General features: G+C 32.6%; 1 protein-coding gene across 1 annotated transcript in view; it reads left to right on the top strand.

The window, feature by feature from the left end:
- The window catches only part of LOC144847480 (thyroid hormone receptor beta-like), a 33,065-nt gene extending 22,562 nt beyond the window's left edge, over window positions 1–10,503 (top strand). The window contains exons 7-9 of the mRNA XM_078703866.1: window positions 496–745; window positions 3,638–3,929; window positions 6,022–10,503. Of these exons, the coding sequence (XP_078559992.1) occupies window positions 496–745; window positions 3,638–3,929; window positions 6,022–6,169 (690 nt within the window). The 3' untranslated portion in view covers window positions 6,170–10,503. The remainder of the gene's footprint in view (window positions 1–495; window positions 746–3,637; window positions 3,930–6,021) is intronic.
- Window positions 10,504–17,060: the final 6,557 nt, after the last annotated feature.

Raw genomic sequence — 17,060 nt, 5'->3', positions numbered from 1 at the left:
CTGTATGTAATGGACCTTGTGTATTTTGCTCTCGACTACACAGTACGTATCGGCCGTTTCCACAGCAACACTATTTTCGATAAACTTCTGTCTTGGCAAGTGTATCTATTAATATTTGAGAAGCCTTAGAAAAACTAAGATTTTTTATGTTCCCTATATGGATCCCGTCCTGATGGGAAAATGGTCGGTATTCCCGTTCCTGACCGGGATCCTGCCAAGAATCTCACAGACAACCAGGATTTTTTAAGAGATTTTTACCCGGTATCCTGTCCCGACGGGAGAATGGTCGGTATTCCCGTTCCTGACCGGGATCCCGCCAAGAATGTTGCCTCCGAGAACATAAAAAATTAAGATTAATTAAATCAGACTTTGAATAGGCCATTTTGTAGTTTTTTATTATTATGCGACATTAAAATGGCATACTCAACAAAAAATGTTACCAAATTATTCTTTCATGGGGACAATATCTATAACAATTACAATTTTTATTCATAGGATGACCAAATGACATTATTAAAACAGAGCTTTTTTGAAATCTGGCTAATTTACATTTCACGCATGATCAGCGATTCAGATGACACTATTGGTATTAGAGAAAATGTTGTATTTACACATGAACAGTTGGATAAGATGGGAATGGCTGACCTCTGGCGACGTGTCTTCGAGTTCAGTACTTCTTTCAAATTATTGAATTTAAGCGACATGGAAATAGCCTTGTTTTCTGCAGTTGTTATAATGAGTGGTGGTATGTTCATTTAATTTATTTTTAATTAAATTTTTAGTTTTTTTATAGTGTTACATTTTTATACAGTAGCTATAAATGTATGGAAAACATATGCAGTTTTTAATTGTATTTTCTTAAAGTCCTCAAAATGCAGGATATTACAATTTGTATTATGATTCCTCATTTGAATTGCTTTTTTCACTTTACTTCAATTACCATTACAGTCCCACAGAACTTTCTTAAGAATATCAACTAAATTTCACAGTTATTTTTTGGTACTGCATGTTTTTTCCATGTTTCCATATACCAGTTACTCTCTTACCCCATTGACCCCTAAGTTTATTTTGCTTTCCCAGGGCCTAAAAAGCATGTCACATAATTAACCATAACTTTTTTTACTAGAGACAGAAATTTAAAAAATTAAATTGGCCTAGATTCATTCAACACGCCTGTCGCGTTTCGAACACTGTTGTGAATTTATTTTCACTTTAACAATTGTTTTTGTATATTTAGAAGCATATTTATAAAAAAAAGTTGTGAGGATTTTGTATAATTTCTACAAAAAGAAAGTCGAGATATTCACGATTTTGTGCAAGACATCACAATATGTATGAAAATATCGCCCGGTGAGATCAACAAAGTAAATCATTCATAAATCATAAATCTAATACGTCAAAGTTTTGCCAAAATCCACATAGTAAAGACACCAGGCCTAGTCAACCAGGCCTAAAGTTGGTCTGGAACTAGACCTAGCCTAGTACACTAGACTAGTAAACTGATGATAATATCCATACCATTTCCAAAGGTCTGTTGTGTGAAAATAGGTCACTTAGTAAAACACCGAAACAATTATTGCATACAATAATAAATAATAAATTTGAAGACTTCATATTCAAAATAACACCATTATTTTTTATTCAGATAACAAACAAACATTCCAATCCACAAAAACTTTTGTAATGCTTTGGCAGCCTAGCTAGTGTGACCGATGCACGACGCTCCAAGCCATCGCTCTACGCGCTACTGTGATGCGTGGGGTATGTTGATGTTTCGACATGTACCATTTTGACAGTTGTTTGTAACCAGATTAGTTCCTTTCAAATAGTAAAATATTTACAGTCCAGACCTAATATAGTGTCCATATTGATAGTATGAACCAATAATTAACCTATCTACCGGATTTCGTAAAAAAAATGCGAAACATGGGATTTTTTTAATATATTTTTAATCTATGTTTATTAAATATTTTAATAGAAAACTCGAGTTTAAAAGGAGGCACAAAAGGTAGCGACCCGAAATCTGTGCACTAAAATTAACTTTGAGAAAACACCTACCCATTTTCAAAACACGATTGCACGGCAGCCATAATAAGCGGTGGAGTAATTTTTGTTACATGGTATCAGACTTTAAATACTCTTTATGTTGATATGTAAATTGGTTATTATTATGTACATCCGCCTCAAATGTCAATTTTTGTCTGTCTTTCTCATTATCAAAATCTTGCTAATTTAGTATTGAATTGAAGCTAATTTATATTTCTGTTTGTTAAACCACATTGTTTTATTTGACTTTGTGTGGCTGTCGAGTGAAGAGCCAAACAAGACCAACCACTCAAAAAAGTAATCCCTACCGAATAAAAAAGTGTTTACCATTTTGCTTGTAGGGGGGCTTGTTCTCAGCTTACTAAATTACCGTCGCCCAGGCAATGTGCATGGTATGCATGTATTAGTGTGTTAAATTCTGATTGGATACCCCTGCAGTGAACTGTTCCATTTTCGGAACTAGTATTCCCTGCACATGAGGCATGGTGAAAAATGTCACTTCTTCACCAGTTTTAAACGCAAGGCATTGGAATGTTGATCATTGTGTCTGAACATGTTGACTTTTAACGCCATGGATTACCATAAGGGCAAAATTTGGTAAATTGCGTGTTTTACTCGATGGTATATAAGGTTGGTTTGTACTTTCGGTAATTTTACCACCTGATGTAACCCTGCTTACTAATTAAATTGAATTAGATAATTAGTTATTGATAATTAAAACAAATTTAGGTTCAATGATTTGCCCCAAATAGGGGTGTTTTCCAATCGTGGTATAGACTGTCTAATTGATGTCCATCTTGAAAAATACCCGTACAAAATAATACGAGGATGCTTTGCATTTACCTATCTCCTTCTACGATAATTGTTTTTAATAGCTGAAAACCGATTGAACAGCTCGAGTACAGCATCATAATGTTGAAGACGATTTTCTTTAAAAAAATACTATTTTTAATATACGTTTATACAAATGTATTGATTTGCTAAAGATGCATGGTATGCAAATTAGATTTACATTGCAACACATGCCACCAACTGATTTGAATATAGCGCCAAAGCGGAAAAAAACTTTCGATCTGCTACATACATAATGTTAACAAAAATATTGTGACGTGCCTTTACTTATAATATAAAAGTACATACACATTATAAATGAAATTTCTGATGAGGAAATCCCCCAAAAAAACTTGTCAGTGTAGAATTTTTTGTATGTGAAAAAAATCCATGTGCTTAACCGGAAACAACTATTGATAATAATAATAATATTTATTCGGAAAAAGTTCTTAAAAGTACGTTGCCAGGAGCAAGTAATAGGCATGAGCCCAAACAGAAAACTGCTCTTACTCCATCAATCATACATGTATTCCACAAAGAATGGAAATGCAAATATATGTATACACCTGAATAATAAATAATATACTACTTGATTTACTGATTTAAGTTTTTTTTTATAGACTTAAATGATTGAATAAGCATGCTGCCATATGAGCCATATCTAGGCTGATGCTAGAGAATCATTTCCTTTCTCCAAAATAGTGAATTTACTCTATTGGTATTTCTTAACAATTTATCTAAACAATTTGCTTTTACACAGATCGTGCTGGATTAAAAGATGCAAGACAAATTGAATTACAACAGGAGAAGTTTATAGAATGTTTACGACGAGAAGTTACAAGACGGGAGATGAAAACCAATCATACATTTCCTCGTCTTCTTATGAAAATGACAACATTGAGATCTATTTCAGCATTACAGACAGAGAAAATGATATGTTTCCGTTTAGGAAGTCCTTTGGTAGAGATTCCATCCCTATTGGCTGAGTTAAATGATGTCACTCAAGAAGAGTTGCCTCTCAATGCTGGCATACATAATAACACTTCATTAATGTAAGTTGATAATTTGTTTACATTTCGTCTTTTTGTATCACTGTTGAAAACATTCAATACAGTACTGCCGACATTTGACATTCCCATCCACGCAACTTTTCAGTTTTTATCATGTTTCTACCTGGGTGATAGAGTACTTGAGTGGTGAGCCTGAATACAGACCACTCAAGGCGCAGTTCATTCCAGCCAGCTATGGAGTGACTATTAAGTCATCAACCCAACTCAGTATGGAACAGAGAGAACCCAGTCCGATTCCCTTTACCTATCATTAAACTATCACTCTCTGGTCTTCCATCCAAGAAGGCAATTAGCCATGTCTCCTGCAGCGGTGGCTGTTTTTATTGATTGGAAATACAAGATTTGATGTTTATTTATAACATTCCCTACATTTTTTTAAGGTACATTTAATGTAAAAATAAATACTATATGGTCATATTGCGATAACCTTTTTTGCCTTTAAATGATTAAAAACGTGAAAAGTCGGTTCTAATAATTTAAGCAGTAGCTATAAATATATTTTCGTTTTTCTTTTGCGATTCACCCACTTTTGATCAATCAGTAAGGCTACAAAACAAATGGAAGAATCACTAGTTATGAACTCGTCACTTTGACGAGTTCGGGTTATCCCCGCAAATGCCGACAATTATTATGCCATTCTATGACATGGAATTAAATATGTTTACAGGGCTGAATTTTTCCAATTTTGTGTCATAAAGCATTGTTAAAAAAACACTGTATAATTATGTTATATACATTGTAGCATATGAAATTACGAGACCCATCTTTTATTCCAATTTTTAACATGATACAGTCATTAAAATGTAAAATAAAGATAGCAATTTTTGAAGATAATTATCTGAAATTTCAAATATGCGTACTCGCGTAATTTTTTGCGTAGCACGTCATTTTCATTGTATCAAAAGTTGCCCCATATTATGAAATACACTTTCGTAAAGTTTCATTGAAAAATAATTTTTTTATCAAATTTTATAAAATCGTGTGTAACTTACGTTGCGCAACTCTAAGGTCTTATAACAAAGTTTCCTGCACATCTACAGTTTAAGGTCAATCTTCTGAAAAAGTTATACGATGTTCTGTTCACAAAAATTAGAGATACACATGCAAACAAATTCTGGGAAAGAAATAAGAACTAGACATGAACTCGTCACTTTGATGACAACAAACATCACGTACGTTAGAATATTGCGCACAGAAAAAAGATTATGCCATTATGACCTGAAGAAAATAAAATGTTGTTTAGTGTGCTCTCTATATAATACAGAATACACAGTATATACTGTATACATACTATATACAGTGTAGCATAGGTGAAATTACGGGGCCAGCCTTTTATTCCAATTTTTAACATGATGACGTCATCAAAATGAAACACGAAGATAGGAATTTCGGAAGAAAATAATCTGAGGAACAACATATTAGCATGTGAATACATAGACTTAAATATGTAGAATATAGATGCACGCTCTTTTAAATGTGATGAACTATGATGCAAAATCAAACTGGCAATATGATGACGTCACAATTACATCCGATTGGCAAAATTGTTACATGAATTCGTATCTACAATTTGATATGTTCTTATTCATGAACATCACTTTTTATTCTAAAGAACTATAACAGATTGAAATTTACTGTAAAGATGAATTTAAGTGACCTATGTTATTCAAATATTTTGACATAATAACGTCATAAAAAAATTTAAATATTTGTAAGTCATGTGAAATTCTTCACAGTTTATATTATTGTCATTGTTTGTTTATCCAGATTGCTATAATTTGTCTTTATTTTGTGGTTTTCTGTAATGTGTGTGCCAATCTAGGGTATGATTGAATTTTACCACGTGATCCATAACTGCTGATATATGTTGTGCACCCTTGTGTGAGGATCTGGTCCACCACCACCCTTATTTTGGTCTGTTGCATCTGATTTTTATGTTCTTTGAATGTACAGGTCTTCCTGTTATATGTTTTGAGGCAACCATCTACTTTTTGGCTTACATAAAATAAATTTCCACGTATATATTGACAGAAGCCAGATTTCACATAATGTTATTACTTTTTTTTTTATATAGACGGACCAGATTGCAAAAACGTCCACATGACATAAGTGAACAATTGCCATTGACAAAAATCATAAAGACCGGTGGACTTTTTCAGCCACCAACAAGTATTTCAGGCACACGTACAACACCAGTGGAGCTGACCCAAGCAATTCAATAAGAAAATATTCCAGTATTGAAAACAGAAAAGGATGTTGGTGATTGTGTATTCAATTGTGAAAAATTGGTCCTAGGGTATAGTTGAAGAATATTAATAATAATAATAATAATAATAATATAATAATAATAATTAATAATAATGATGATAAATCTTGATTATAAATATTTGAACATGGTAATCTTGAATCACGCAAATCATACTTTAAGTATCTTTAAAATGAATTTTGCTTATGAGATTACAATTACTGCATTAATCAAAATGTTGATTTGTATATATTGCATTGAATTTTTTGACAGAATAGAAAGTGTGCCTTTCTTAAATAGTACAACCTTTGCTGTTACATGATATGCATAGCCCATGTCAGGGTGTGATGCTTTGCAATGGATGTGTTGCATGATTTAAGATTTAGATGTTATCACTTTGTAAATCTGCAGTTAAGAGGCCATCATTATGGGTTTATCTTAGTAGATATTTTACTCACAATTTGAACTTTATTTTCATATGTGAATGAATCAGGATTTGTGTGTGTTTTAATGTCGGTTTGGGTAATTATTCAATAAGATTTAATACATACATGCCATCATCTGAAGTTTTAAAAATGTGAGAGGAAATCTCCTTTCCGCTGAGAAAAAAATCAGAAAATTATTACCGCAGACGGTCGTACAATGGCTTAAATATCATAATTTTGCTTGTGTGTACACCTTTTTGTTATATTTTAATGCAGAAAACCACACATTTACATCAAAATTCAGTTATCTTTGTAATCTGTGAGAAAATGTGGAAAACCGGGAGAACAATTTTAGGCCGGAAGACGAGTCCAATATATGGGAGTCTCCCGGGAGTGTTGGCATGTATGTTAATATGATGGAGAAATAGCTATTACTAGTAAAATTGGTCTTTAAGCACTATTGCCTATAATATATTTATGTACATTTAGTCTCAATTACACTTGCATATTTTTAGTTTAGATGGTGTAAAATATTTTTAAAAAACTTTTTTTTTAACAATATAAGCTTCAGATTTTCAACTTTAGCGCAAATTTATGGACACAGCTTTTTCAATCTTTGAATTCACCACATTGAAGATATTCAAACTGAATTGTTCTTCACATGCTCAATCGCAGTTCATTTCATATATAATGTTCAGTGGCAACTGGCCTTAATATTTTTATTTATCAAATACAGTTTGTGTATGGAGAGTATGCAAATTATTGCCAAAATGTAGACTTGCCATTGTACTTAACCATTTTGAGGCTTTTATATAAAATTTAACAGGGTTTTTATAATCATTTTTTATCATGTCTTATTTTTACTTAAACCCATGTTACATCAATTTAACAACATTTTTTTTTCAGCTAGCATAAATTAAATTCTAACACTATATAGAATACAAATAATGAATGTTTGTGAGTGTAATGGTACAAATAATCTTTTACCGAATGAAATTATGTTTTTCCATTTGATGAATATGAATATAAAACATTCAATTTTTGTTTTACAACACACCTACCATAACGAGAGGTTGATTGAACATCATCAGCCTCTGTGTGGCTGCTCACTGTGTAACACATTACAGGTTGATTGAACATCATCAGCCTCTGTGTGGCTGCTCACTGTGTAACACATTACAGGTTGATTGAACATCATCAGCCTCTGTGTGGCTGCTCACTGTGTAACACATTACAGGTTGATTGAACATCATCAGCCTCTGTGTGGCTGCTCACTGTGTAACACATTACAGGTTGATTGAACATCATCAGCCTCTGTGCGGCTGCTCACTGTGTAACACATTACAGGTTGATTGAACATCATCAGCCTCTGTGTGGCTGCTCACTGTGTAACACATTACAGGTTGATTGAACATCATCAGCCTCTGTGTGGCTGCTCACTGTGTAACACATTACAGGTTGATTGAACATCATCAGCCTCTGTGTGGCTGCTCACTGTGTAACACATTACAGGTTGATTGAACATCATCAGCCTCTGTGTGGCTGCTCACTGTGTAACACATTAATACAGGTTGATTGAACATCATCAGCCTCTGTGTGGCTGCTCACTGTGTAACACATTAATACAGGTTGATTGAACATCATCAGCCTCTGTGTGGCTGCTCACTGTGTAACACATTACAGGTTGATTGAACATCATCAGCCTCTGTGTGGCTGCTCACTGTGTAACACATTAATACAGGTTGATTGAACATCATCAGCCTCTGTGTGGCTGCTCACTGTGTAACACATTACAGGTTGATTGAACATCATCAGCCTCTGTGTGGCTGCTCACTGTGTAACAGTGCAATAGAACATTTATTTAATATATGACCCACAATTCTCCTATAAAATGATCTACTAGGGTTTTATAATAATGTGTAATCAAAGAATGCAATCACTAGTAGTTGTTGCAGTTGACAACACATTATTTACATTTTACTTGTTATCTGTAAATACTAATTGGGTATGAAGTATGAATTGTCATATCACAGACTTAGAACATAGGCTTAGTATGAGGCTATCGATTCGGCTCAATTTTTGTTATTTCATGTTTCTTACCGGCCTAAAATAAGAGCAAGCTTTTTTGTGTGTAGCATAAAATAAATAAATGATAGAATAATGTAACAATAAATACATGTTAAAAACTACCTGCTGTCCATAAACATTGGGGAGCTTTGTTTCAGAACGGTAGATGAAGGACAAACATTATATTAACCAAATATAGTCCTAATAATAAATTAAATGGTGTACATTATGCTGGACAATATACATCCGCAAATAAATGTTTTGTATAAATTACCTTTCCATTCCATCTTCTGTCTCTAAAAAACAAATGCTAATTGATATTAGCATGTACAGGTAGCAAAACTTCAGATCTTCCCAATATATTATGTGATTGCTTAGGCCTACACTGTCATGAAACTGAATTGCTTGATTTTAATTTGTAAATTGTTGACTTGGTGACATTAATCTATTGTTCTAGATGAAGTCAGTTAATCATGTTAATTGTCATTGACTTTAATTGCTTACTTCAAATTATATACAATGCATTGAGAACCTGCTTTATAATGCGCTATATGAAAATTATTATTATTGTTATTTGCCTTTTTGTGAGACTGAAATGTTATTTGATTTCAAAACTACTGTAGTTTACCATACCAGTAAATCATTTATTAAATTAAGAAGTGGATTTTTGTACATTTTACATCATTTGGCATTTTTTAAACGGATAAAGTAGGTTTCATTCCATTTTGGAATCGTTTCAGCTTTATGTATTATCTTATATTCATGTCAATAGGCTTACTGTAGTGTATCATAGAATAAGGTTTTCAATGTGTGGGTAAAAGTGTTTAATTTAAGTGTAAATAGATATACTGTACATACAAGGTATATGGTCAACTACATTTTCTATGTTTTTTATGTTATTTGTTTGTATCTTGTATTGATATAATACTCTAAATTACATTTATATCAATAGAGTATAACAGCCTCCTTTGGGACACATCTACTAAGGGGACGGGAACACTTTTGAGTGTGCCAGCGGTTGATTCAACATCTATTCCATCACAAAAAAACAAAAAATTATGAATTACACTAATTCTTTCATGGTTCGATAGAACATGAACCTATTCAGATAAATTTTGTGAACTTCGGCCCTAATAGTCGATGGGCTGGGAGGGAGTCCATGGGCTGGGAGGGTCCCCCTGCAAACTAAAAAATAGATGTTAACATCAAATATCCTCATTCCCGAGATGGGGTTTTAACAGATTTTTTAAAACGATTTAATTTCAGATCTGTTACCAATTTAGTTACAAATAGCCATAAGTACAGTTTTCCTTGAACAAATCATTCATTCTTGGTATGAATGTATAGAGTATTGTCTGCTCTACAATTTTATATAAAATATGTGGTAATTAAATAATTAATGACATTGCAAAAGGTCACATCTTTTTTGAAAATGGAAAAATGATGGTATCTACAAACATATGTTTTAAATATGCCAACATTATTGTTTAAAAATTGGCTAAAATGATGCATATATGATAGGTATATACATTCTGATTCATATAACCATTTTTAGGTACATGTATATAGCTATAAATATGTACACAACTTAACAAAACAATCAGTTTCATTATTTTCTGTACATTTTTGGGGTAGGGGTTCCTTGGTCAAATCTTTACAAATAGATATTAGTATGTAGGGTAATGTCTGTTTTACATTTTTATGTTAAATTTAGTGTAATTGGATAATTAATGACGTCACATCATGTCAAAAGGTTAAAAAAGAAGGTACTGTATTACCAAACACGTAAATGTATAAATAAAATACCTAAATTAATCTTCATCTGAATCACTATCTTCACTGTAAGAAAGTTCACTTTCATCAGAATTACTCTCCTCATCATCTTCGTGGAATTTTGGATCATCAAGTTTATCAAGAATATCAACTAGGTTTTGTGGGAAAATTTCGTCGTTAGATGTCCATTGTGGCTCTGATCCATTTTCTGTTGCAGTCCACCCATGATTAATTGTTGGTGATGGAATTATAGGTTTTGCTATGTTAGTGTGTTTCCATATTGCAACTTGATAGTTGGCTCTCTTTATGTGTTCTTTAAACAGTTTTTACATGGGGGCAATGTTGAAATATAAAAATTTGTTGATGGATTTTACGTTTGTAAAATCCATCAATAAACCAGCAAACCTCCATCCAATCTGCATTTCTCTTTTAAACGAGAATACCTCATCTCATTTACACTCCTCAATCCTGGTTTCCCATCCCAGTTGTCTCCAAGCTTGGCAATGCCCTCTGAAAATTAGGTATTTTTTGAATGAGTTTTATTTACCAATTCCGTTGAAGGCACTTGTACTATCACACCCTGTAAATGCGTGTAGACCCAATAATGCTGAACAGTACTGATGTGTGTACTCGTCTGCAATCTTCGAAATATTGATACATCTTCTTATGTTGCCTGTTCCAGTCTCAAAGATAATTTGTATTCCAGATAACTGAATGGCATGATGCAGCAAAATAAAGAAAATGTCACTGTCAGGACTCCTAATTCTAGCATATTTAAAGCCCCTCTCTCTTCCATAAAAACAATATAATATCACTCTCAAGTCTGTCTCTTCTTGACTAGATTGAAGGTTGATCAGCTCGGTTGTTGATATAGTACTACCGTCTGATATTATCTGATGTGCTTTTCTGTCACAAATAAGAATGCAAATGAGTTGCTACTCCATGTGGAATGCAATACCTGAATAAGTTGTTTTGTAACAAATGCTTTCCAATCGTTTTGTTTTTTATTTTTTTCTCCACTGATAATTAATTTCTATGCACAACCTCTTCTCTTACGTTCAGCTGCCTTAACAGAATCATTGTTGTACATACAGTATATGTACTGAACATACAGTATATGTACTGAATATCACCACATGCTTTTTTAGCATAAGGTTGAACAGTTTATCTGCTATCTGTTCATAAAAAAGTGCATTACCATCTTCAATTAGTATGGTTTTATCGTCTGGTGGTAACACATCCTCAACTTCTTTCGTTAGGTAATGGAAACCTTTTGCTTTGTTTGTCTTGGCAAGGAAACCATCTGCTGTCCCGATACTATAGGGTACAGGAGTTAGTGGGTATAGCAAATCACAAAGATCATGTTTTTGGCCATCTACATTTTGCGAATGAATTAGTAACTGGAATGCAATGTTTCCTTGCTGCTTGTATTCAATAAGTTTGTTAGTGGAAGTTTTAACCTTTACCTTTTTGTGCATATTTGCCATAAGTTTTAGTCTTTTGATCGGCTCAAAGAAATTTCTTTTTCAAACTTTCAGTGATAAAAGTATCTTTCGTTTCCTTTCACACTGTTTCCGCCCTTAACACATCTTTTTCTACGTCAGCTGCAGCTGGTGCACCGGATGACAAAACATACATCTTATTTTTATCATCAATAGCAAAAGGGTTACAAAAGCCATTTATTGTCTCAGTCGTTTTGGACACAGACTTTTCACTTCTCAGTCTTTGAGCAGAACAGAATTTAGAATATTAGTTATCCGCACTTATCCGTTTAAGAGAGCGTATCTCGTTTTTTCGTGCCCAAAATTCTTCAAATTTTCATTAGATGATCTAAAATTCATATTTCATATTACATTTTTATGTCAACATGTTAAAAATTTGATTCAAAGATGGGTCTCGTAATTTCATCTATGCTAAACTGTATATAACACAATATAACCCGATGACAAGTTCAAATCTAGTTCTGTATTATTCATTCTTTCTGTCCCTTTTTTTGGACACGTATCTTTAAAACGTGCAAACATAATATTTCATAACTTTGTCACGTGAAGTTGTGCACCACCTATTTTTTTTAATGTTTTAATTCAGAATTGCGCAACATGACTTACTTATTTCATGAATTTCAATGACTGATCACAGAACAGTCATTTTCAAGGTCCAACTTTCTGCGGATTAAAAATAGCGTGTTTTACACAAAGTTACGCGCGCACACTCATTTAAAAAATCTCAATATGCGCAAAAATAATTTTGTACATGATTCATGCCATTTTGCGCATATAAAAAATTCCCACGCATGCGCATTTTTTTACGCGTACGGAAGGTAAAAATCATGTTTTTTCACTTGAATTATATTTCTGAAAAAAAATAGGATTGTTGTCTCTTTCATCATAGCTCATCACATTTACTAGAGCACATCTCGCTTAGTATACCATGGAGAAATAAAGTTCTTTCTCCATGCTTATACGTAGGCCTACCTCAATTTTCCATGCATGAGTTACACACATTTTAATTTTGATGACATCATGTCAACAAATTTGCATTAGGTGGGTCACTTATTTTCATCTTTACAATAAATTTCAATCTGTTATAGCTCTTCAGAATAAAATGTGATACTCATGATTAAAACGTGGTCTGGAAGCTGTTGAATTGTATATGATTTTTTTGTGCGCATAGAACGTAGGTAACGCAAAAAGTTTATTTTTACAGCCATTATTTATTCTTCATGCCCTACGTGATGCTTTCATTTCCATGAACTCTAAAATCTAAATCTCAAATAACGACACACATGCACCGTTTGAATCTCTTACAGCTCCTCAATGAGTTCTGTACACGACGTACAAAATGGTATGACGCCATCATGTGGCCTCCTGAATTACGATTTTTTTCCTCTTGTCATGTCATAATCACATTCAAAAGAGCGCATCTCACTTCAATATAACCGATCAATATCGGATGTTGTGATGTTATCATATAACTAATTAAAGTTAAAAAGTATTATTTCATTTTCAAATTTCACCGCGCTTCTGTAACAATGAAAATCGTTCGTACTACCTAGCTTATTAAAACGGGAATATTGTATGATTACACCAATTATTAATACTACTGTAGCAGTTTCTGCCTTGTTATATACTAATTCGCATGGGATGAGTACTGTAAGTATAATAAAGCGCACTCTTCCCTAATAAAAGTAGGCCTACTCCGACAAAAATTATTTTTTGTTTAAATTGTCAAGAATAAAAATCGGAACTATTTACGGCCATTGATTGTTTGATTGTTATAACTTTCAAATAGTTTAAAACATTTCAATCATAAAATGTGAATTGGTAATTTATAGAATTAAGATTTGAAGTTTTGGAATAATAAAACTACAGCTGCTTACGGACTTGAAATCAACACAAAAAAGTACACATGGTGTATGGTGGTAAGTCGAAATTAGATTATGCGCGCAGACACTAACGAAAGTATAAAATACCGAACTATATTATTTTGGGTGTTTTTCGTGGTTTATTATTTGATATATTTTTTTTTTTTTGTGTGAGAGCTTGGTTTTTAATTTTGCTCAGAAATTGTGTATGCAATAAGTCACATTTATTTAAAGATAGAATAAAAATAAGTTGACATAAAGTAATGAAAAATACATGAAGCTCTCCCTGGTTTTCTCTCGCGATGTATTTTTATGAGCTTGGTTAAATTGGTTAGAAAACAACATCCCTAGCTACTGTATTTTTTTTTCTATTTAGAAATTGGGCCAGAATCAATTTTTCTGTAAAAATGAGATAATTTCATGAAAAAGGGCCATTATAAATATAATATTGGTCAAAATTATATAAGAATAGCTATTCATTTCTGTTTTATTGTTTAGGGTAGTTATTTAATGCAATTGTCGTGCAATCTGCCTATAGATCTGGTCGAAGCTGCTCAGATATTGTATAGGCTCAACGCATTTAGACATCTATTGTGGTTGAGAAATAATTGGACTTTTTTAAAATAAGACGTAACATGATTTCAGCTTTCGACACTAGAAGTACTATTATTAGATTGAGGCAGGTTGCTCATGTGACGATGCAAGATTAATAAGAATATTAAGAGTAAGAATTTATAATACATTGTCATCTGAATTTGAAAGTACAATTGGCAGTTTCCAAGGAGATAGTGTATCAGAGAAGGTATTTAATCTTACTTTTAGGCGGTGCCCTAATTCAATTTTAACATGTAGGCCAAATCCACCAATATCTATATGGCAGGTAGCCTATATGGAATTTAAATATGCAGATAATATTGACCTCCTTGATACTAACGAAAACAATCTTAAGGACATACGCCCTACTGTGAAATCTATATTTAATGAATGAAACCTATATATAAATAAATCAAAGACAGAATTTAACCCTAACAATAAGTGATGATAAAGCAATGTTTAAAGAAGAAACGTGGCGTAAACACAAAGCACTAGCTTCAATTTTATATAGTGACAACGATATACGCCAGCGTATAATTCTTGGAAATGCTGCTGTGGATCAATTTCGAACCTGCTGACTTTTATATCTATATATAAATTATGGTTAATTCTGACATAGGCGAGCACAATGGAAAAACTTCGGTACAAATCTCTGCCTTGGATACCTAGTTTATTTTAGGAACGGACCGCGCGTGTGAAGGTACAGTAGTTAAAAAATAAAAATTATACTGCAAATTAATAAAGATCAAATTAGATAGATTCGTTTTTCTTGGTACTTTTGCCATAACCTTTCACTGTGGTCTTTATTCAAACTAGTTTTAATACTGTATCTATGTTCTCTTGCAGCTTTTCTTCTCTCTAGGATTGCAACTTTTATTTCATTATCAAACCAGTGTTTTTGTTTTTTATTTATTTGTTTAGTTCCTATGCCATTCTTTGCTGCATCTATAACAATTTTCTTCCAAGATTCCCACAAAATATCTAAATCAGTAAATGTTTCTATGTCCCAATTTGCAAAAGTATAATAATTACAATCTAAACTAATCACTGTTTAACAATTTTAAAGAACTCCGGTAAATGAATGACAATTGCTATACAGTATGCTGTTACATATTTTTAAACCAAGTTGAACAATAAAAACAAATCAAAGTAATCGTAGTATGACTATATATTATGTTATAAAGAAGATTGTTTATTTACTCGTCCTCCTTTATGTTGAAATCACTTATAATCATTTTATTTTATTTTATTCAATTAAATCCAACAGCGATAAATACCGCCACTAACAGGTTTGAAAAATAAAACAATACAACATCGAAAACGGTTAACAACAAAATAGAGATATAAATATATATATAAATATAATATATTGAAATTGTTTACGGCATGCTGATCTATGTTTTTATATATATAAATATAAAAACATAGATCAGCATGCCATAAACAATTTCAATTTAAAATGTATATTAATCAAACAGGTTATGCAGGCTGTTCAAGAAGTGAATCTTCCTCTTAAAATAACCATGGAGGAAATATACTGTATATTTCCTCCATGAAATAACCAAGCTTATCATTAAAAATATCAATATGATTGTAATTTAGATTATTAAATGTATATGGTAGTCTATGAAAAATTCCTTTCCTGCACAGTCGACACGGCTAAAAGGAATATGCAATAAATGTCTATTACGTGTACGACCAGGGACATTTAAACTAAATAGCGAAATTAATGAACAGTCATATTTAGAATTTAAAATATTATATAAAAAAAACCATATCAGATATCGTTCGACGATTGCTGACAGAATCAATGGAAAGGCAAAATTAACACAGTTATAAGACAGGAACATGAATTTCCGTTAAACAGCGTCGATTCCACGGACCTGACATTGAGAAATTGAATTGAAATTACGGAACAATATTCAAGGTGAGGACGTATAATAGATTTGTATAAAGATAAAAGTGCCCTGCCGTCATTCATAAACCTAATATCTCTCCATATCAAGCCCATCATTCTATTAGCTTTTGCCAACACATGATTAATATGTGAACAAAAATTTAATTTACTATAAATAAAAAATACCTAAATCTTTCTGTACATAAACCATCTCAAGATCATGCCCATTCAAATTATAATTTAATAGCACAGGCCTTTTTTTAAGTGTTATAGATAAGTATTAATTTTGCATTTATTAGCATTCAGTTTTAGCCCCCACTTCTCCGTCCATTCCACGAGACCATCCAGATCCTCCTGAAGTGAAAAAGCATCCTGTGGAGTGGTAATCAATTTCAGATCGTCAGCAAACAAAAGAGACTAGGAATGATTAAATTTTAAAGGAAGATAGTTGATAAATAAATTAAATAAAAGAGGGCTCAGGATCGAGCCCTGTGGAACACCCGATAACACAGAGAGCCAATCAGATGTCTCTCCCCCAGTGACAACACGTTGTTGTCTTTTAGTTTGTTTGTTTTTATTGATTTTCTACACAAAATGAATATGATAATTAAGTAACAATAAACATATTTATATATAAGAAAGATGTGTGGCTGGTGGGCAAATAAGTTCAAAGAACTTTAAGGCTTACCCACCAGAAAAGATACATAAACATAATCAAGTATGACGAGTAAGATATACATAGTAAGAA

The sequence above is a fragment of the Antedon bifida genome, chromosome 7 (assembly GCF_963402885.1).
Source record: "Antedon bifida chromosome 7, ecAntBifi1.1, whole genome shotgun sequence".
In the NCBI taxonomy this organism is placed as follows: Eukaryota; Metazoa; Echinodermata; class Crinoidea; order Comatulida; family Antedonidae; genus Antedon; species Antedon bifida.
This window is presented reverse-complemented; position numbering and strand designations above follow the sequence as displayed.